Source organism: Balaenoptera physalus, assembly GCF_965194825.1.
Source record: "Balaenoptera physalus genome assembly, chromosome: 13".
In the NCBI taxonomy this organism is placed as follows: domain Eukaryota; kingdom Metazoa; phylum Chordata; class Mammalia; order Artiodactyla; family Balaenopteridae; genus Balaenoptera; species Balaenoptera physalus.
The window spans coordinates 60387509-60409927 of record NC_138892.1 but is presented as its reverse complement, the minus strand read 5'-3'; the positions used below and the strand labels follow the sequence as shown (position 1 = coordinate 60409927).

General features: G+C 35.4%; 2 protein-coding genes across 9 annotated transcripts in view; one reads left to right on the top strand and one right to left on the bottom strand.

Annotated features, from left to right (window-relative positions):
- LOC309641650 (uncharacterized protein) overlaps positions 1-22419 on the bottom strand; it is a 134627-nt gene that overhangs the window by 101231 nt on the left and 10977 nt on the right. The gene's annotated exons all lie outside the window — the stretch shown is intronic.
- LOC309641631 (olfactory receptor 9S13-like) lies at positions 3338-11600 on the top strand. Its single transcript, XM_082421830.1, is given in 3 exon segments — positions 3338-8654; positions 8687-11228; positions 11231-11600. Coding segments are annotated over 2 exon segments (1026 nt in total). The 5' UTR covers positions 3338-8654; positions 8687-10435; the 3' UTR covers positions 11464-11600.

Genomic DNA, 22419 nt, shown 5'->3' with positions numbered 1-22419 from the left:
TCTCTAATAATTAGTGATGTTGAGCAGCTTTTCATGTGCTTCTTGGCCATCTGTATGTCTTCTTTGGAGAAATGTCTATTTAGGTCTTCTGCCCATTTTTGGATTGGGTTGTTTTTGAAATATTGAGTGGCATGAGCTGTTTATATATTTTGGAGATTACTCCTTTGTCCATTGATTCATTTGCAAATATTTTCTCCCATTCTGCAGGTTGCCTTTTTGTCTTGTTTGTGGTTTCCTTTGCTGTGCAAAAGCTTTGAAGTTTCATTAGGTCCCATTTGTTTATTTTTGTTTTTATTTCCATTACTCTAGGAGGCAGATCAAAAAAGATCTTGCTGTGATTCATGTCAAAGAGTGTTCTTCCTATGTTTTCCTCTAAGAGTTTTATAGTGTCTGGTCTTACATTTAGGTCTCTAATCCATTTTGAGTTTATTTTTGTGTATGGTGTTAGGGAGTGTTCTAATTTCATTCCTTTACATGTAGCTGTCCAGTTTTCCCAGCACCACTTATTGAAGAGACTGTCTTTTCTCCATTGTATATCTTTGCCTCCTTTGTCATAGATTAGTTGACCATAGGTGTGTGGGTTTATCTCTGGGCTTTCTATCCTGTTCCATTGATCTGTATTTCTGTTTTTGTGCCAGTACCATATTGTCTTGATTACTGTAGCTTTGTAGTATAGTCTGAAGTCAGGGAGTCTGATTCCTCCAGCTCCATTTTTTTCCCTCAAGACTGCTTTGGCTATTCAGGGTCTTTTGAGTTTCCATACAAATTTTAAGATTTTTTGTTCTAGTTCTGTAAAAAATGCCATTGGTAATTTGATAGGGATTGCATTGAATCTGTAGATTGCTTGGGCAGTAGAGTCATTTTCACAGTATTGATTCTTCCAATCCAAGAACATGGCGTATCTCTCCATCTGTTGGTATCATCTTTAATTTCTTTCAACAGTGTCTTATTGTTTTCTGCATACAGGTCTTTGTCTCCCTAGGTAGGTTTATTCCTTGGTATTTTATTCTTTATGTTGCAGTGGTAAATGGGAGTGTTTCCATAATTTCTCTCTCAGATTTTTCATCATTAGTGTATAGGAATGCAAGAGATTTCTGTGCATTAATTTTGTATCCTTCAACTTTACCAAATCCACTGATTAGCTCTAGTAGCTTTCTGGTGGCATCTTTAGGATTCTCTATGTATAGTATCATGTCATCTGCAAACAGTGACAGTTTTACTTCTTCTTTTCCAATTTGTATTCCTTTTATTTCTTTTTCTTCTCTGATTACCATGGCTAGGACTTCCAAAACTATGTTGAATAATAGCGGTAAGAGTGGACATCCTTGTCTTGTTCCTGATCTTAGAGGAAATGCTTTCAGGTTTTCACCATTGAGAATGATGTTTGCTGTGGGTTTGTCATATATGGCTTTATTATGTTGAGGTCGGTTCCCTCTAAGCCCACTTTCTGGACAGTTTTTATCATAAATGGGTGTTGAATTTTGTCAAAAGCTTTTCCTGCATCTATTGAGATGATCATATGGTTTTTATTCTTCAATTTGTTAATATGGTGTATCACATTGATTGATTTGTGTATATTGAAGAATCCTTGCATCCCTGGGATAAATCCCTCTTGATCACAGTGTATGATACTTTTAATGTGTTGTTGGATTCTGTTTGCTATTATTTTGTTGAGGATTTTTGCATCTATATTCATCAGTGATATTGGTCTGTAATTTTCTTTTTTTGTAGTATCTTTGTCTGGTTTTTGTATCAGGATGATGGTGGCCTCAGAGAATGAGTTTGGGAGTTTTCCTACCTCTGCAATTTTTTGGAAGAGTTTGAGAAGGATGGGTGTTAGGTTCTTCTCTAAATGTTTGATAGAATACACCTGTGAAGCCATCTGGTCCTGGACTTTTGTTTGTTGGAAGATTTTTAATCACAGTTTAAATTTCATTACTTGTGATTGGTCTGTTCATATTTTCTATCTCTTCCTGTTTCAGTCTTGGAAGGTTATACCTTTCTAAGCATTTGTCCATTTCTTCCAGGTTGTCCATTTTATTGGCATAGAGTTGCTTGTAGTAGTCTCTTAGGATACTTTGTATTTCTGCGGTGTCTGCTGTAACTTCTCCTTTTTCATTTCTAATTTTATTGATTTGAGTCCTCTCCCTCTTTTTCTTGATGAGTCTGGCTAATGGCTTATCAATTTTGTTTATCTTCTCAAAGAACCAGCTTTTAGTTTTATTGATCTTTGCTATTGTTTTCTTTCATTTATTTCTGCTCTGGTCTTTAAGATTTCTTTCCTTCTGCTAACTTTGGGTTTTGTTTGTTCTTTCTGTAGTTCCTTTAGGTGTAAGGTTAGATTGTTTACTTGAGATTTTTCTTGTTTCTTGAGATAGGCTTGTATAGCTATAAACTTCCCTCTTAGAACTGCTTTTGCTGCATCCCATAGGTTTTGGATCGTCGTGTTTTCATTGTCATTTGTCTTTAGGCATTGTTTTTATTTCCTCTTATTTCTTCAAAATAGTCTCTTGGTTATTTAGTAATGTATTGTTTAGCCTCCATGTGTTTGTGTTTTTTACGTTTTTTTCCCTGTAATTCATTTCTAATCTCATAGCATTGTGGTCAGAAAAGATGCTTGATATGATTTCAATTTTCTTAAATTTACTGAGGCTTGATTTGTGACCCAAGATGTGATCTATCCTGGAGAATGTTCCATGCACACTTGAGAAGAAAATGTAATCTGCTGTTTTTGGATGGAATGTCCTATAAATATCAATTATATCTATCTGGTCTATTGTGTCATTTAAAGCTTCTGTTTCCTTATTAATTTTCTGTTTGGATGATCTGCCCATTGGTGTAAGTAAGGTGTTAAAGTCCCCCACTATTATTGTGTTACTGTCGATTTCCTCTATTATAGCTGTTAGCAGTTGCCTTATGTATTGAGGTGCTCCTATGTTGGGTGCATATATATTTATAATTATTATATCTTCTTCTTGGATTGATCCCTTGATCATTATGTAGTGTCCTTCCTTGTCTCTTGTAACATTCTTTATTTTAAAGTCTATTTTATCTGATGTGAGTATTGCTACTCCAGCTTTCTTTTGATTTCCATTTGCATGGAATATCTTTTTCCGTCCCCTCACTTTCAGTCTGTATGTGTCCCTAGGTCTGAAGTGGGTCTCTTGTAGACAGCATGTATATGGACCTTGTTTTTGTATCCATTCAGCCAGTCTATGCCTTTTGGTTGGAGCATTTAAACCATTTACATTTAAGGTAATTATCGATATGTGTGTTCCTATTACCATTTTCTTAATTGTTTTGGATTTGTTTTTGTAGGTCCTCTTCTTCTCTTGTGTTTCCCACTTAGAGAAGTTCCTTTAGCATTTGTTGTAGAGCTGGTTTGGTGGTGCTGAATTCTCTTAGCTTTTGCTTGTCTGTAAAGCTTTTGATTTCTCCATCGAATGTGAATGAGATCCTTGCCGGCTAGAGTAATCTTGGTTGTAGGTTCTTCCCTTTCATCAATTTAAATATATGGTGCCCCTCCTTTCTGGCTTGTAGAGTTTCTGCTGAGAAATCAGCTGTTAACCTTTTGGGAGTTCCCTTGTATGTTATTTGTCATTTTTCCCTTGCTGCTTTCAATAATTTTTCCTTGTCTTTAATTTTTGCCAATTTGATTACTCTGTGTCTCAGCGTGTTTCTCCTTGGGTTTATCCTGCCTGGGACTCTTCTGTGCTTCCTGGACTTGTGTGGCTATTTCCTTTCCCATGTTAGGGAAGTTTTCGACTATAATCTCTTCAAATATTTTCTCGGGTCCTTTCTCTCTCTCTTCTCCTTCTGGGACCCCTATAATGCGAATGTTGTTGTGTTTAATGTTGTCCCAGAGGTCTCTTAGGCTGTCTTCATTTCTTTTCATTCTTTTTTCTTTAGTCTGTTCTGCAGCAGTGAATTCCACCATTCTGTCTTCCAGGTCATTTATCTGTTCTTCTGCCTCAGTTATTCTGCTATTGATTCCTTCTAGTGTAGTTTTCATTTCAGTTATTGTATTGTTCATCTCTGTTTGTTTGTTCTTTAATTCTTCTAGGTCTTCGTTAAACATTCTTGCATCTTCTTGATATTTGCCTCAATTCTTTTTCCGAGGTCCTGGATCATCTTCACTGTCATTATTCTGAATTATTTTTCTGGAAGGTTGCCTATCTCCACTTCATTTAGTTGTTTTTCTGGGGGTTTATCTTGTTCCTTCATCTGGTACATAGCCTTCTGCCTTTTCATCTTGTCTCTCTTTCTGTGAATGTGGTTTTTGTTCCACAGGCTGCAGGACTGTAGTTCTTTTGCTTCTGCTGTCTGCCCTCTGGTGGATGAGGCTATCTAAGAGGCTTGTGCAAGTTTCCTGATGGGAGGGACTTCCTACCAGCTTTATAAATGGTTGATCTACTACTTTTAATATATGTTTTTCTTTGCCAATGAGATTTTTTCTTTCAAAATATTCCCATTTCTAGTGTAGCCTTTTCTTCTCTGCTTAGAAAAGTCCCTTTAACATTAAAGCCAATTTAGTGATACTTAATCCTTTTAGCTTTTGTTAGTCTGGAAAAATCCTTATCTCTTCTTCAAATCTGAATGATTACATTGCCGGGTAGAGTATTCTTAGTTGTAGGTTTTTTCCTTTCATCACTTTTAATGTATCATGCCCATGCTACTACTTTCTTTCTTTTTTTTTTTTTAACATCTTTATTGGAGTGTAATTGCTTTACAATGATGTGTTAGTTTCTGCTTTATAACACAGTGAATCGGCTATACATATACATATATCCCCATATCTCCTCCCTCTTGCATGTCCCTCCCTCCCACCCTCCCTATCCCACCCCTCTAGGTGGTCACAAAGCACCGAGCTGATCTCCCTGTGCTATGCGATTGCTTCCCACTAGCTATCTATTTTATATTGGTAGTATATATAAGTCCATGCCACTCTCTCACTTCATGCTACTCCTTTCTGGCCTGTCTATATTCTACTAAAAAGTCAGCAGACAGTCTTATACAAGTTCCCTTGAACATATCTAGTTGCTTTTGTCTTGTTGCTTTTAAGATTCTCTCATTATCTTTAATAGTTGGTATTTTAATTTTAATGTGTCTTGGTGTGCATCTGTGAGGTCATCTTATTTGAAACACTGTGCTTACTCAACCTGGGTGTCTGTTTCCTTCCCCAGGTAGGGAAGTTTTCAGCCATTATTTCTTCAGATAAGTTTTCCACTCATTTCTCTCTTTCTTTTCCTTCTGGGACCTCTATAGTATGAATATTGGTATACTTGATGTTGTCCCTCATTTTTAAAAATTTTTTTCTTTTTCCTGTTCATCTTGGGTCATTACCACTGACCTGTCTTCCAGAGCACTAATCCATTCCTCTGTATTATCGAATCTACAGCTGATTGCTTCTGCTGTAGTTTTTGTTTCAGTTATTATATTTTTCAGCTCTGTTTGGTATTTCTTTGCATTTTCTAACTCAGCTGAAATTCTCACTTTGTTCATCCATTCTTCTGAATTCAGTGAGCATCTTTAGATCATTCCCTTCAACTCTTTATCAAGTAGATTGCTTATCTCCACTTCATTTAGTTCTTTTTCTGAGGTTTCATCTTGTTCCATCATCTGGAACGTATTTCTCTGTCTCCTTATTTTGCCCAATTATCTATGTATTTTTCTATATACATCAGTTACATTTCCCAATCTTGGAGAAGTGACCTTATGTAGGAAACATCCAATGAGGCCCAGCAGCACCCTCTCCTCTGGTCACCAGAGGTATATGCTCTAGTGTTGTCCTCATATGGGATGCCTGCACCCTGTTGTTATGGCAGGGCTGACTATAGTAGGCATGCTAGTAGATGGGGCTGACACCCAGCCCAGTTGGCTATGAGGCTGTGCCTTGTACATTGGCTTTGGGCCCACTGGAGGGCAAGGTAGCTTATCTGCATGGTTGGTTGTGCAGCCAGGGGTGGTAGGTAGTGCTGCCGTTGGCCCACTGGAGGGCAGGGCTGTGTCACCATGTAGCTGTCTGCTTAGCCCAGGGGGAGTCAGAGCTGGTGCTGGCCTGTTGGAGGGTGGGGCTAGGTCCCTGAGTGGCTGTCTGCATAGCTCAATGGAGCTTGGGGCTGGATCTGACTTGCTGGTGGGTGGGTATGCTCCCCAGTGCTGATAGGTTAAAGAGAAGTTTCCAAAATGACACTTGCCAGGCTGACGTTATTGCTGTAGAATGAGGTCCTCCAAATGGCTGCTTCCAGTGTTCCCTTCCCAGTGGGGATCCCCAGTTGCCTTCTGCCTCTCCAGGAGGCTCTCCAAGATTAGCAAGTGTGTCTGAGGCAGGCTCCTTTCAAATTACTGCCTGTGCACTGGGACTCAGAGTGTGTGAGATTTTGTGTGCACCCTTAAAGAGTAGAGTCTCTATTTCCTATAGTCCTCCAGCTCTCCTGAATAGAAAGCCTGCAGGTTTTCAAAGCTAGATGATCTGATGGCTTATCTTCCCTGTGCTGGACCCCCAGGCTGGGAAGCCTGATGTGGGGCTTGGACCATGCCATTCATTGGAGAGGACCTCTACAATTATGATACTCCTTCCATTTGTGGGTCTCCAACCCAGAGATGTGGGTCCTGACTATAATGTGTCTCTCTGTCCCTCATATCCATCTCATTTTTGTTTCCTCTTTATGTCTTTAGATGTGGAAAATCCTTTCTGATATTCCTTAAATTCTTCATACAGATAGGTGCTCTGTAAGTAGTTGTACTTTTGGTGTGTCTGTGGGAGGAGGTGAGTTCAGGGTCTTCCTACTCCACTTTCTTGGCCACAACCCCCCCACCCCCATAAATTTAACTTCAAAAGACCTAAACAGAATATTAACAAATAATATGGTTCAATATACAAAGAATAATAAAATCTCACTAAAGAGCGTGCTTATACTACAAATGTAAAGATCTCTTAACATTGAAAAATAATGAATTTAAGATATTTCCACATCTATTCATGAAAGAATAACTACTATAAGATCTGCCTTCCATTACAAAGTTAAACTCTGTAGAAATTATATGAACTAACCACTTTTAGATATCGTCCAATAATAATAAGCTGTGAATGACTGTAATTCCCGAGCAAAAGGAAATACTTCAAGAAGATTTTAAACATGAATACAAAGCAATGGAAACAAATTAAACATAAGCATGGAGTTAAAGGGGAAAAAAGTAACATTCAGTAATAACTGAGAAAATATTACAAATATAATTGGAAAAGGAGGGGCCAGAAAAGTATTAGAAACTATAATGGGCAGAGTTTTTTTTTTCAAAGTGGATGACAACTCTAGACACAGAGATACAAGAAAATTCACAGAAACCCAAGCAGGAGGAACAGAAAGGAAACCGAATGAAGGCATGTGAGGATAAAATTTCTGAAAATGGGTGAAAAAGAGAATATTGTCAAAGCAGCAAGAAGGAAAAAGAAACATTACATATCCTCAAACAAAAATTAAAGCATAGACTTTTTGTCAGAAAAATTCAAACCAGAATACAATGGAATACCACCTTTAACGTGCTAAAAGAGAGGAGGAGGGGAGACCAAATGAAAACGTTATATCCAAGAAAAACATACTTTAGAACTGAAGGCAAAATAATAAACTGTTTAGATAAAGGAAAACTAATAGAATGCATTATGCCAAATTTGCACTATAAGAAATGTCAAACAAGTTTTTGTAGCTAAAGGAAAATATTATTAGGAGAAACTAGGATCTCAAGGAACATTTTGAAATGGAGAGAACATAACTGTGGAGTCTTAAAAAACTTTTATGTAAGATTTCTTCTTTCCCAACATGTTCGTTGAGGACTCTTTGTATATTCTAGAGTAGTGGTCATCCAACCATAGCCTGTGGGCCAAATCCTTGCACTCATCCATTTACCTACTGTCTATGGCTACTTCACACTATAAAGGCAGAACTGAGGTTGTAGGAACAGAGGGTATTCCTTTCTCTTTCAATATGCTCCTTGGAGTTTTTCTCTTTTTGGTTCTAGCACCTAGTGGGCAAACCCCACCATGGTTCCCAGTTTTGATGTGATTCCCAGGCTTCTGAGATCCTCTAACAGCACCTCTTCTTGTGCCTTGAAAAATTATAGATGGAGCTATGACTGCCTGATCTTGCTAATACCTATGTTACTTCAGAATCACCCCCATATTTCCCCCAGCTCTTCCACTGACTGTTTAGATTATTCTCTGTATTAATCTTAATACAAGCATGATGTATTTACAGTAGAGATAGGAAATGAGTTTCTAAAACTAAAGGTTGTAATTCATTCAAATGAAAAATCATGAACGTCCCTCTGTGTAAATCATGAAAATTAAAAGAGAATCAAGTGCTTCTCATCCAAATGCGTTTTTTAAAATTATTTTGTTCTGTAAGTTGAACTTTAGTTCTTATGTCCTCTAGAGAAAGCTTCTAACTTTCTAACGATCTTGTGAGTTTACTAATAAATAATTTCTTCTCACATTTTTGTTTTTGCATTATGATATAAAATACATTGTAGGTGAGAAAGGACTTACTCCCTGATGAATACCTTGCAGAGGGAATGCCCACCACCCTGGCTTCTCTCCCCGTCAGAGAATTTCTCTCAGGACCCATTTCAGGTATATTTGTTGGTTTAATCAATGAAAAGTACAGTAAACGAGAGAGAGAGAGAGAGAGAGAGACAGAGAGAGAGAGAGAGAAACTACAATTTTTGCTAATACCTGTTCACCTTAGCAATTTGAGTCATGATCTTAACAGTGAGGAAATGCCTCCATGTTGCAGAAAAACTTCCTGTTAAACAAAGCTTTGCTTCTTTTCATACTTTGTTTCTTCATGAATGTGTTATACAGTACATATAGTAGAGGTTTTACTAAGATGAGAAGTAGTGTCCATTCTTGAGGATACATTTTATATTTAAGTTGTTTGTTCTCAATACTCTTCTCTTTTAGATAACTTTCTTTACATCATTCTTTTCAATTTTTCTGTTGAAACCAGAAACTTTATATAAAATATGAATTTTAAGGAATGTACTCATTTTGTAGCTGACAGCCCTGCCAGAGGTTATTTTGACCATTCCTCTGCCTCCTAAAATCTATCAGTCAACATTTCTATTAACCTTTAATTTTTTCAAGAAAATAGAAATTGTAACTGCACCAAGTTGATTTCAATATACTTTCATAGTCCCAACTAGTCTTAAAATAATGTCACAATTAATAAAACCATAGCAAAACCATAGCAAACAAAAATTATAAGAAACCTTATGAGATACTTTATACTTTAGATCATATATAATTTTATTTATTTACTATAAGTATATAATTTATATACAAAATTATAAATTTTTATAAGATTATAAAAGACATTTCTATAGTATGTGAGTTTTTATCATTTGTCAGTTTTCTTTTACATTTTATGATAGATTATTGAATAATAAACCACTATGCTGCTCAAGCTCATGACTCTAAATAAGCCTCTTAAATCTGTTTTTGTCTGAATTTCCCCATTCATAAAATTAGAATAAAAACTACTTCCTGTCTTTACCTCTCACTGTATTTTATCTAAGGACATTTTATAGTCATAATAGCATAAACCTAAATAAATATAGTGCAAGCTTGTTTAAATACATATTTTTTCTTTTGTAGCTATCTTTAAATTGTCCTATGTGCTTTCTATCCTTCATAGGCACAGATCTTTGTATTTCTAATTTGTCTGTTTCTGAAAAGACAGAAAAATCTCCGTTAAAGATCTTAGAATTCTCCACTTGCATTCCAATCTGCAAAATCCAATGTAAGCAAAAGTGAGAAGAAAGGAAAGAAGGAAGGGAAGCAATAAAAGTTTGATTTCATTGTGTTTAGCAAATATAAGCAAGAATCATTCTGTTTTTAGCAAACTGTGCCACTAATAGTGTATGTTACCGTAGGGAAAAAAATAATCGAAGAAATAAGGATATGATGTTAATGTGTAAAAGCATCATGTTTTGTCGGGATCTGAAGTCTTTCTCCTAATATAAGAAAGATAGATACAATACTTATATATTATTTTTCTACAGTAGATAAGCTAATCATTTAAAATAAAACAAGACCATGAATTGAACAGATTTTATTCCAGGTAAAATCTTAAGTGGATTATAACATCTGTGAGAAATATCATCCACTAAGGGAGACAGCTTTCAACAGCAGTAAACTGTTAATAAATCAAGGGGGAAAAAAAGGCTCTTATTTCCAGATATTTTCTTAGAGTCTCCACTTTCCCAAAGCACAACTGGAGAGCAAATCTGCACTATTTTCTAAATAAGCGTATTTGAAAAAGGATAACCAGTTAGATCTAACTCTTCACTAGGAAGACTTTTTTAAAATGGTAATCTCTTTATGTTCATTGGTGCTTTTTAAAATATTGGGAACAATACAATGTGAAATGGATTTTTTTCCATGCTGGTTCCTACTTATTTTTACTATGACAAGTATTCTGATCATTCATTTCTTTCATGTCACCATCTCTCCAGTTCTACCTATATCTCAGCTATGAAGAGTGAGTCTAATAGAAATTTCTCAGAGGTGACTGAGTTTATTCTGCTGGGATTCAGAACCCATCCAAAGCTACAGATCATCTTGTTTTTAGTGTTCTTACTGGTCTATGTGGTCACTGTGGTGGGAAATATCAGCATGATAATTGTCATTAAGATGGACTCTAGACTTCAAATGCCAATGTACTTCTTCCTTAGAAACTTGTCCTATTTAGATCTCTGTTACTCCACAGTCATTGCTCCCAAAACCTTAGCCAACTTCTTGTCTAATGAAAAGAAAATTTCTTACAAAGGCTGTGCAGTCCAATTTTTCTTCTTTGCCCTGTTTGTCACCACTGAGTGCTTTCTTCTGGCTGTCATGGCATTTGATCGATTCTCAGCCATTTGTTCCCCATTCCTGTACCCTGTGCACATGTCCCAGAAAGTCTGTGTTCGATTGGTAACTGGCTCCTATATCTGTGGCTGCATCAACTCTGTAGTCCAAACAGGTTTCACCTTCAGTTTGCATTTCTGTGGGGAAAACAGATTGGACCACTTTTTCTGTGATGTCCCAGCCCTGATCAAGATCTCTTGTGTCGACACCTTTGTGAATGAGATTGTACTGTTTATTCTGTCTGCTCTCATCATCATCACCACCACAACTATCATTCTGGTTTCCTATGCGTATTTCCTCTCCACTGTCCTAAAGACCCCCTCAACCGCGGCAGGAGTAAGACCTTCTCTACCTGTGGCTCCCATATAGCAGTGGTGAGTTTATTCTATGTGACTGTGTTCTTCATGTATGCCCAACCTGGGGCCATCTCCTCACCAGAGAAGAACAAGGTTGTAACTGTGCTCTACACGCTTATAATACCAATGCTAAACCCTCTAACATACAGTCTGAGAAACAGAGATGTGAAAGATGCTGTGAAAAGAAAATTACACAGGAAATGATTCTCTCACTGATATTTGTAAAACTATTATATAATGGACAAATTGTGTTTTCTAAGGGTCTTAGTTACCCTTGTTTTTGTAAAATTACTACTATATCAAAGATATTTATATATCACAACAAATATTTTTCTGTTTTATAAAATATTTCTAATGATATAGGTATACAGATCATTATTTTATTTGCTTAGAATGTATGAAAACATTGTATGTTCTCAACTTGTGATGTTATAATAATATTTTCATTTCAATATTACTTTGATTAGGGAGTAAATATTAAGAGCTTCTATTATTCATTAAAATAATATTATATCTGTGTGAATAATATTATAGTTCACACAGATATCATGACTAGTCTTTAATTCAGTACAAAAAAAAAACCTTTTTATTCTACAACGCAAGTAAACTGATATTCGTTTGGACAAGATAACTGCCCCATTGTGTAAGCGGCAAAATTGAATAGTAATGGTTGGTTACATAGAACACTTTTGATAAAAGGTCTATCCTTTTCCAAAGATCCAGGTTTTATTCTGAGGAGTATCATCCACAGAGTTGCTACTCGTATAAAACGGAGGCCCATAATGTAGTATTTGAGGAGCAATTCTTCACATGGAAAATGTGTCAATAACGTTCTACCAATTTTTATTTCATAATTTTCTTCTTAATATAAAATGATATATTTTATAATAATAAAAGCTGATACATAAAAAATAGGTCCTATATGCCATATATCACTTTTAATCACCATTCTCAAATGAGGAAATTGAGACTAAGCAACTTGGTGGAGCCAAAACTCTACACCAGTATGGCTCCACAATTCTAATTACCCAAATATATCTTCCAAAGCATGTGCATATTTTAAAAGTGTAATCTCACAACCTAGAAACAACCATTTCTTAATGGAGGTATCGATATGGAACCAGTCTGGGAACTATAACAAATTTGAGCATTCTCCTTTTATTATGTGTGTAAATAATATTCTGTGTTTCTATTTCAACATTTTAATCAATTTTTTTTTTTTTTGGTGTACAGCAGTACAACATTTGCATACAATTCTATTTATTGGTCTTTTCTCTTTCAAATTATTATGTATATTTTGCACTGAAAATCAAATACTTTCTAATGTTAACTTTTATATATTATTTTAAAATACTGGTTAACATAAAATGCTTTTTCTATATGATGTGGACTGAGGTCTTTACCTCAAATTTTTTTTCTACCAAGTAGCCAATTTTTCTAACATTTAAAAAATATAGAGAGGGGCTTCCCTGGTGGTGCAGTGGTTAAAAATCTGCCTGCCAATGCAGGGGACACAGGTTCGAGCCCTGGTCTGGGAAGATCCCACATGCCGTGGAGCAACTAAGCCAGTGAGGCACAACTACTGAGCCTGCGCATCTCGAGCCCGTGCTCCACAACAAGAGAAGCCACGACAATGAGAAGCCCGCACACTGCGATGAAGAGTAGCCCCCGCTCGCCACAACTAGAGAAAGCCCGTGCACAGAAACGAAAACCCAACACAGCCAAAAATAAATAAATAAATTTATTAAAAAAAAAAAAAAAAAGCTTATCCAGCATGATCATACCTTGGTGAAGTGAGTCACACTAGCAAGCTAGCCTGAACCTGCATTATAAAAAAATAGAGAGAGAGAGAGAGAGAGGGGAAATGAAAGTTTTTGCCCTCCTTTCTCTTCTTTTATTTCATTTCTTTAAAGATATGTGACTACTAAATAAGAATCCAGGAATCTAATCAAGCCAAATGTATTAATGGGAGTGAACCACTTGTTTTAAAATTTTATACACATGGTTTGTCACTGTTCTGACACTTACCCACGTCATGTCAGACCAGAAAGGTTAGTTCTTTCATTTCTCTTCCTCTCACACATGGGTTGTATTCAATTTCATAGTGGCAAGGTTTTTTTTCTCTTTGCCTTAACTAGTATTAATAATTGAATTTAGGCAGAATAAGAATTACTTCCAAGACCTCAAGGCTTCCCCAAATGCTTTAGTTCAATTTGACACTCAGTTCCCACCAACTAAAAAAAAAGTTATACTTGCTTCCAATTTGCTACTGTTACTTCTGGCAAATAAATCCTACAGATAATTCATGATAGGATGCACAGCCAGGCAGGATCAAGAAATTACTGGTCTTCTAGTAAAATATTAGTGAATAGGGCCCAAATTACATCAAAATTTCTAATAAATAATAATCTATTTTAGTTTATGAAATTTATTGTTGTGATCATATAGTACATTTTATATATACTAGATGTATTTCAAATTTTTTGTTTTCTTCCATTGATTTGCTTGACTCTTTGTGCTGATATAGCATCCTTATTGCACAATAGGATTTAATGCCTGATAGGGCTACATCTTTTTAAAAAATTTCTCAGCTAATATTACTTATTATTTCAGTGAACTTCAGAATTCTTTTGCATTAAAAATAATTCTTCTTTGCATTTTAGCAGACTCGCATTTAGTAAATCACTGATTTGTTTACAACCCTCATTTGTAAGAACAGGGTAAGAGTATTGCTTCTGATTATCAGAGAGGCTAGCTTTAGGGCCCTGTACTGCCACCAAGCACAGATTTTGAGAAATTTTTGAATGGCATTAAGGTTGAATGAACACTATCAGTTTCCTTACTTCATTCAGCCGATGTAAGGATTACATAAAATACTATAAATCAAGCTTCTGGCACAAGACAGTTTTCAATTAATAGTAGCTTCAACTATTATTATTACCATTATCATCATCTATTTTTAAATTTGTTTTTTATTGAGGCAACATTGGTTTGTGACATATTATTATATAAGTTTCACTTGTACAGCATTATATTTCTACTTCTGTACACTACAGCATGCTCACACCAAAAATTCAGTTTCCATCCATCATCATACAGTTGACACTCTTTACTCATTTCATCCTACACCCTCCTCCCCCAACCTGTTCCCCTCTGGTAACCACTATCTGTTCTCTGTATCTTCATGTTTCTTTTTGTTTTGTTGATTTGTGGCATCACCTTTTTTACAAGACTTAGCGATGAAAAAAAAAAAAAGACTTAGCGATGCTGTAGAGTTTCTATATTTGAGAGCCACAAGTTTTTCTGTAAACATATTATTATACATTTCATGTATTAGTTGCTATTGTGACAAAAATCTTCATTAGCTTTTGTTTCCTAATGGATAATTCGACCACTAAGAACTTTAAAAATTACTGTGTATTTATTTTATATGAGCTCAACTTGCTAAACTTTCATTCAATACTTAGAATTTTTAAATTAAATATGCATTTGAGGCCTGCCTAGAAAAAGAGTCAAGTTTTGAAAACTTTCCATCAGCACTTTCTCAGAGTTGATATTAATGAAAAATACTTTCTATATATGTTAGGTACTGTATAAAGTACACATGTATTTCTTTACTCCTCAAGTCAGACTTATGGTGAAGGCAACATTATAGATATTAAATGTATAATTTATATTAATATGTCTTATGAGTATAGAAATTGTGTCTTAGAAGAGTTAAGTAATATGCTTGATGTCACATTGCCAGTAACTACCAAGGCCAGGGCTGGACCCTGATCTTTCTGACTCCAAAGCCCATAGAGGTAAAGATTATGTGGCAGTGGCTCAGAGACAGTTTTTTGGGGTTTTTTTGTTTTTTTGTTTTGTTTTGTTTTTTCACACACACACACACACACACACACACACACACACACACTGTATTTTATTTTTACAAGAGATAAATAAACTGACACCAAGCATTGTAAATGGATGACCACAACAAAAGCAACAATGATTGCAATTACCAAACACGAAACACACTCATACTATGTCATAATATTGACATTGAGTCCATCAGAGACAGTTTTGTCCTCTATAGGTTTTCATGTTGTAAAGGTATTTGTTAACTAAAATGTATTAATAATTTTATTCACATCTCATTAACATTTACTTTCTTGATATATCATAAACTGAATGTGTTAAAGTATTGCTTGGGTTATTTTGGTCATTCTGTCCATTGCAATAATTTTTGCTTTATTGTATTATATAATATATGCCATTTAGTTACATATTTTATTAATATAGATTCATTTTTTGTCATATTTATAATTGCATTAGCCTGAATTCTACTTTATTTAATATCAATACAGCACTAGACTTATTTTAAAAATCTTATCCAGTATATATTATTAAAACATTAATTTAAAAAAATTTATATAGCTTTTTATAGCTGTGACTTTTTAAATCTCATCAATGGAGATTCAAACATATGCATATCAGAAAGGACAATTACCATAAATTAAAATATGAATGCAAGAAGAAATATTTTGTTAAAAATATGGTAAGCATTTGATGAAACTATTTGTAGATATGATTGAATACACAATCATATCTACAAATATGATTGAATCATAGGGTATTTCTCAACTTTAGAAGATAACAAGTCATCTCCAAACAGGTTTTGGCAAATTATATTCCCATCATCAGCATATAAAATGCCACATTGATTCTCATCTTTGTCAAGAGCTGGTAGCAATCACATTAAAAATTTTTTTACATAATCATGGGTCATGATATCTCATTGTATACTTACTTCACATTTCCCTGATTTTACTGAAGGTGACAGAATATGCCAACCCCAAACATGCCACGTTGTCATAAGGATTATTTTGACCTAAAGGTACTTTAACAAAATGAGCAGGTGCAAGAGGGTCTCTGAGTCTCCTCTTTTTCTTCCTGGAAGCAGGAGATAAAACCCTCATGACGTTCTTATCATCAAGGATGGAGAATTGAGACTGAGAGAATTCTGTACAACACAGACCTTGTTAAAATAATTCTTAACTTGTTTTAGCCTCCCCACTTAGTTTAGTTACTTTTCCACAATTGACTCTATTTGTTCAACTTAGTATAAAGCGTTTAGGATTTGCCACTTCTTTGGGTCTTCATGCCTTTATAAGTGCTCCTGTGTCACGTTAGACATATTAAATAAATTTGTATGCTTTTCTCCTATTAATCTATCTCATGTCAATTTAATTATCAGGCACAGGCAAAACCCTAGGAGACAGAGGTAAAATTTTGCCTCCTCTACATTATCAAGTGTGTTTTATGCCTTTTTTGAGTTGATACAATGATTTTTCCCCCTGTTTTCTATGAGTGTGGTGAACTACATTAGTTGATTTTCTAATATGAAACCGACTTTGCATTCCTGGGATATAATCAACTTCGTCATAATATTTTATGCTCTTTATATACTGCTGAATCAATTTCGTAATGCTTTAAATTCTACTTTAATATGATAGAAGGAGTTCCAAAATATTTTTTTCCCTAAAAGTAAGTACCTAATTATTGTGAAGTCAATGATACGATCCAGGCAAGGACGTGCAGAACCGCTCAGGATTCCTGGAGGGTTCTTGCTACAGAAGCAAACGTTTCATGCAGCTGCAGTTTGCCGCCATCTGGTGGCTACTGTCAACTCTGACTAAATCTAAGGCAAAGATTCTAGGTACTGTGATAGAATGGAACTTCCAAAATGGTTAATTCCAATTACTTCCTAGTTACTTGGTCTCCATCCCCATCACATAGTCCTGAGGGGGGGAGGTTGGCTGGAAATAACTAGCAATGTGCAAAGCCCCCAACACCTCCCTGTCTCCCGAGATAAAGTTGCCTCTGGCATTGTCAGTCCTGTTTTTCCTCCCCTCCTTCAGTTCTTGCCCTCACCAAAATGAGTCCTGTAAGATCTCATCCTTGTTTCAAAAAAGGGATGAACAGAATGTATGTCTCAGAAATAACTAAATTTCCTTGTCAACTGCATTATTATGAATTTTCATTAAATCTTTAACCGTGGTTATTTTTAAGTCTTTTGTCATTTACAGACAGTTCTGGGTGTACTCTGATGCTTTTGCAAAAATGTTCCTATAAAAGGGTTTCATCTTCAAGGAATTCATGGAAAAGACTCTGACAAGTACAGGTTTCTGGTAACTGACTATATGCTGAACTGAATGAATAAGCATTTTCAGAACTCTAATGGAAAACTGATGAATTCATAAAACTGCTAACAAAAGATCAAGATGGAAAAAAAAATTAATTACATGGGACTGAGTGAACTGATGAGGATGATTATAATTTTTGTGACTTTCTGTTTGCATAAAAAAAAAATCCCACAAGGACTCAGAGGCAAAAAATATAAAAATCAATTATCATTGCAAAGTAAAGGAGCTGTTACAGTGGAGGATTACTGGACTGAATGTCAGTATTATGACAGTATGAGTGTGTTTCGTGTTTGGTAATTGCAATCATTGTTGCTTTTGTTGTGGTCATTCATTTACAATGCTTGGTGTCAGTTTATCTCTTGTAAAAATAAAATACAGTGTGTGTGTGTGGAAAAAAATCTATAAATATCTGGGCATCACACAAAAAGACAAATGAAATATATCAAAATAGAAACTAAACAGTTGTTTCTGGGTGGTAGGACTAGGTATAAGGTTTTCCTCCTTTCAGTTTATCTATGTCTGTATACATTATCCAAATGATCTGTAATAAGGATGCTTACCTCTTATATTGAAAAAATTTTGGGTCGTTGAAAATGTAAACGTGTAAGGAAAAGAAAAAAAAAAGAAAATAGAAAATATTTGCCAATTATATCTGAATTTGTCCTGAGATACATTTTCAAAGGGTTTTATTGAATTTTATTTAGAATTATTGTGTATATGTTCATCATCAAGACAAAGTATTATTTGGTTTCCTCATACTAATCATGGCACATTTTGGACTCCAGCTTGCCTTAACATCATTAAAAGACAGGGAATTTTTTTCTCCTTTTTTTATTCTGAAAAAAAGATCTTATAACATTGAAATTGTTCCCTCTTTCAAGGTTTGCAAGAACTGACAGGAGTTGCCATATGACAAAGTGTTTTTTTAATGAAAAGAATTTTGACTTATGATTCAATTGTTTTAGTAGTTACCAAAAGGGGTGATGATCAAAATATTTAACAGCTTATTCAGTAAGCATTATATAAAATATAATATATATATTATATATATAAAGATAAAGCAAATAAAGCTTGCTGTTTTAAGTTGATAGCAACTTAAGCTTGAATGCATTCTAAATAAATTTTAATCCACCTCACGTGTTATGTTTTTGATGTTGTATTTTACATCTTTTTATTTTGCATATACCTCAACTAATTATTGTAGTTATTGTTCATTTTACTATGTTTGTCTTTTAATCTTCATAGTAGCTTCACAAGTGGTTAAACCACTACTTTTACTATATATTTGCCTTTACCAGTGAGATTTTTACTTTCAAATGTCTCCTTTTTACTAAATAGTACTTTTTCTTTTCAGTTTAAAGGAGTCCCTTTATTTATTTTTTATTCTTTTTCATATTCTTTTCCATTATGATATATTATAGAATATTAAATATAGATCCTTGAGTTTTTCTTTTTTTTTAAATTAATTAATTTATTATTTATTTTTGGCTGTGTTGGGTCTTCACTGTCGCACGCAGGCTTTTTCTAGTTGTGGTAAGTGGAGGCTACTCTTTCTTATGGTGCGTGGGCTTCTCATTGTGGTGGCTTCTCTATGTTGCGGAACGTGGGCTGTAGGCGCACAGGCTTCAGTAGTTGTGGCAGACGGGCTCAGTAGTTGTAGCTCGCAGGCTCTAGAGTGCAGGCTCAGTAGTTGTGGCACACGGGCTTAGTTGCTCCACGGCATGTGGGATCTTCCCGGACCAGGGATCAAACCCGTGTCCCCTGAACTGGCAGGCGGGTTCTTAACCACTGCACCACCAAGGAAGGCCAGATCCTTGTGTTTCAAAGTAGGACCTTGTTGTTTATCTATTCTATGTATAACAGTTTGCATCTGCTAATCCCAAACTCCCCATCCATGCCTCCTTCCCACTCCCTCCGCCTTGGCAACCACAAGTCTGTCCTCTAAGTCTGTGAGTCTGTTTCTGTTTCATAGATAAGTTCATTTGAGTCACATTTTAGATTCCACACATAAGTGATATCATAAGGTATTTGTCTTTCTCTTTCTGACTTCACTTAGTATAATAATCTCTAGACCCATCCATGTTGCTGCAAACGACATCATTTCATTTTTTTATGCTGAGTAATATTCCATTGTATATATGTACCACATCTTCTTTCCATTTGTCTGTCGATGGACGTTTAGGTTGTTTCCATGTCTTGCTTATTGCAAATAGTGCTGCAGTGAACATAGGGGTGGATGTATCTTTTTGAATTAGAGTTTTCTCCGGATATGTGCCCAGGAGTGGGATTACTGGATCACATGGCAACTCTATGTTAGTTTTTTGATGAACCTCCATACTGTTTTCCACAGTGGCTGCACCAATGTACATTCCCATCAGCAGTGTAGGAGGGTTCTCTTTCTTCCATACCCTTTCCAGCATTTGTTATTTGTAGACTTTTTAATGATGGCCATTCTGACTGGTGTGAAGTGGCGCCTCATTGTAGTTTTGATTTGCATTTCTCTAATAATTAGCAGTGATGAGCATCTTTTCATGTGCCTATTGGCCATCTGTATGTCTTCTTTGGAGATATGTCTGTTTACGTTGTCTGCCCATTCTTTGATTGGGTTTTTGTGGTTGTTGCTGTTATTGAGTTGTAAGAGCTGTTTGTATATTTTGGAAATTAAGCTAAAAGAGTCACTTGAACACTTCTTGTAGGTCCAGTTTAGTAGTGATGAATTCCTTTAACTTTTGCTGGTCTGGAAAACCCTTAATCTCTCCTTTAATTCTGCATGATAACCTTACCAGGTAGATTATTCTTGGTTGGAATTTTTTTCCTCTCAGCCCTCTGTGTATGTCATGCCATTCTCTTCTGTCCTGAAAAGTTTCTGCTGAAGAAATCAGTTGATCATCTTATGGGGGCACCCTTGTATGTAACAAGTTGCTTTTTGCTTGCTACTTTTAAGATTCTCTCTTTATCTTTAGTTTTTGACATTTTAATTTTAATGTGTTTGGTGTGGATCTCTTTGCATTTATCTTTCCTGGCACTCTGTGCTTCCTGCACCTGGATGTCTGTTTTTTTCTCCAGGTTAGGGAAATTTTCAGCCATTATTTCTTCAAATAGTTTTATTCCCCTTTCTCTCATTCCTTTCCTTCTGGGACCCCTAGAATGTGTATGTTATTCTGCTTGATGTTGTTCCATATGTCCCTTAAGCTTTCTCCACTTTTTAAAATTCTTTTTTATGGTTTTTGTTTGTTTGTATTTGCTGCTTCTTTGGATGATTTTTTTTTCTGCCCTGTCTTCCAGGTGATGAAATAAAATTTATATTTAAAGGCAGGACAAGAAAAATTAAACATAAAATTCTCTCTCTGTAACTATTTGGCCTCCTCCCTCCCTCCTTAATGTGCAGTGTGCATCTGCATTACACATTAACCAGAGCTCCTAAAGATGGGAATGCCTGCTTGACCATAAAGATCATCTTCTTCCTTTCTTCTGATGCTAGCAGTGCAACTGCTTAAAAGAACAGAGTTTTTTGCCAACTCTAGTCAAACATATATTTATTATAAGAACTAAGCATCTCAATCTTCAACATTACCAAAGATAAAGGAAAACAAGTCTAGGCAAATACATATGAACATTCATACCAGCTTTATTTACAATATCTAAAAACTGAACACATATCAATTGCCCATTTATTTAAGAGTGCATAAACAAAATTTGGTATATGTGTACAATGGAAAAATGGAATACTACTCAGCAATAAAAAGAATGAGTTACTTATATGTGACAAAATAAATAAATCTCGGAATCATTTTACTCAGTGAAAGAAGTCTGACAGAAAAGAGCACATAATGTATGATTCCAATAGATATCATTCAGATCATTGGTTATCTGGAAATGGGTTTGGAGGTGAGCATGGACTGGAAAGAGGCATAATAAATCTTTGAGAAATGAAGGAAATGTTCTGTATCTTGATGTGGTGGTGTTTTCATTTAAGCCAAAACTCACAGAATTGTGCACTTTGAATGCATACTGTTTATTTCACACCAATTATTCCTCAATAAAGTGTTTTGGAAAAAATAATGAGCAGATCTTTTTTTAGATCCAAGGATTTGCGTTTTAGAGCAATGACTCAGAAATATCTTTTTTTGAATGAAGCTTTAATTTTCACCTAAAAAACGATAAGCTACACAAGGAAATGGAAAATTTACAATTTACTTATTTATAATAATTATACATATTTATTATTTAGAATAATAAATAAGAATAGTTATTATTAACTAATTTATTATAGATATTTCTTATATAAAAATCTGAATGTTAAAAGTAGGCTAGGGGCTTCCGTGTTGGCGCAGTGGTTGAGAATCTGCCTGCCAATGCAGGGGACACGGGTTCGAGCCCTGGTCTGGGAAGATCCCACGTGCCGCGGAGCAACTAGGCCCGTGAGCCACAATTACTGAGCTTGCACGTCTGGAGCCTGTGCTCCGCAACAAGAGAGGCCGCGATAGTGAGAGGCCCGTGCGCCGCGATGAAGAGTGGCCCTCGCTTGCCGCAGGAGAAAGCCCTCTCACAGGAACTAAGACCCAACACAGCCATAAATAAACAAATAAATAAATAAAATTTTTTTAAAAAAGTAGGCTAAAACTTTTTAATATAATTGTTGTTGGTGTAGCAGCAGCTGAGTGAGGATTAAATACCATGAACACTATCATTTAAATTAAGAAAATCTTATTAGTTATGACACTATAATCAGCTATAATTATAAATGTAATGCGATGTCACAAGATGAGTTTAAAGAAGTAATAATATTATAGACCAGTGTGGTCTTTAAGTTATTTAGACATATAATACTAGCACTCCTTTGGGTGTAAAACACAGAATCTTTCATGCAGCACTCCTATAATGGAACAAACCTTCAATGAAAGTGGTTCGTAATTGTTTTTAGTTCCAGCTCACCTAAATCCCAGGTATAGGGTCTTTGCCCACTGGACAT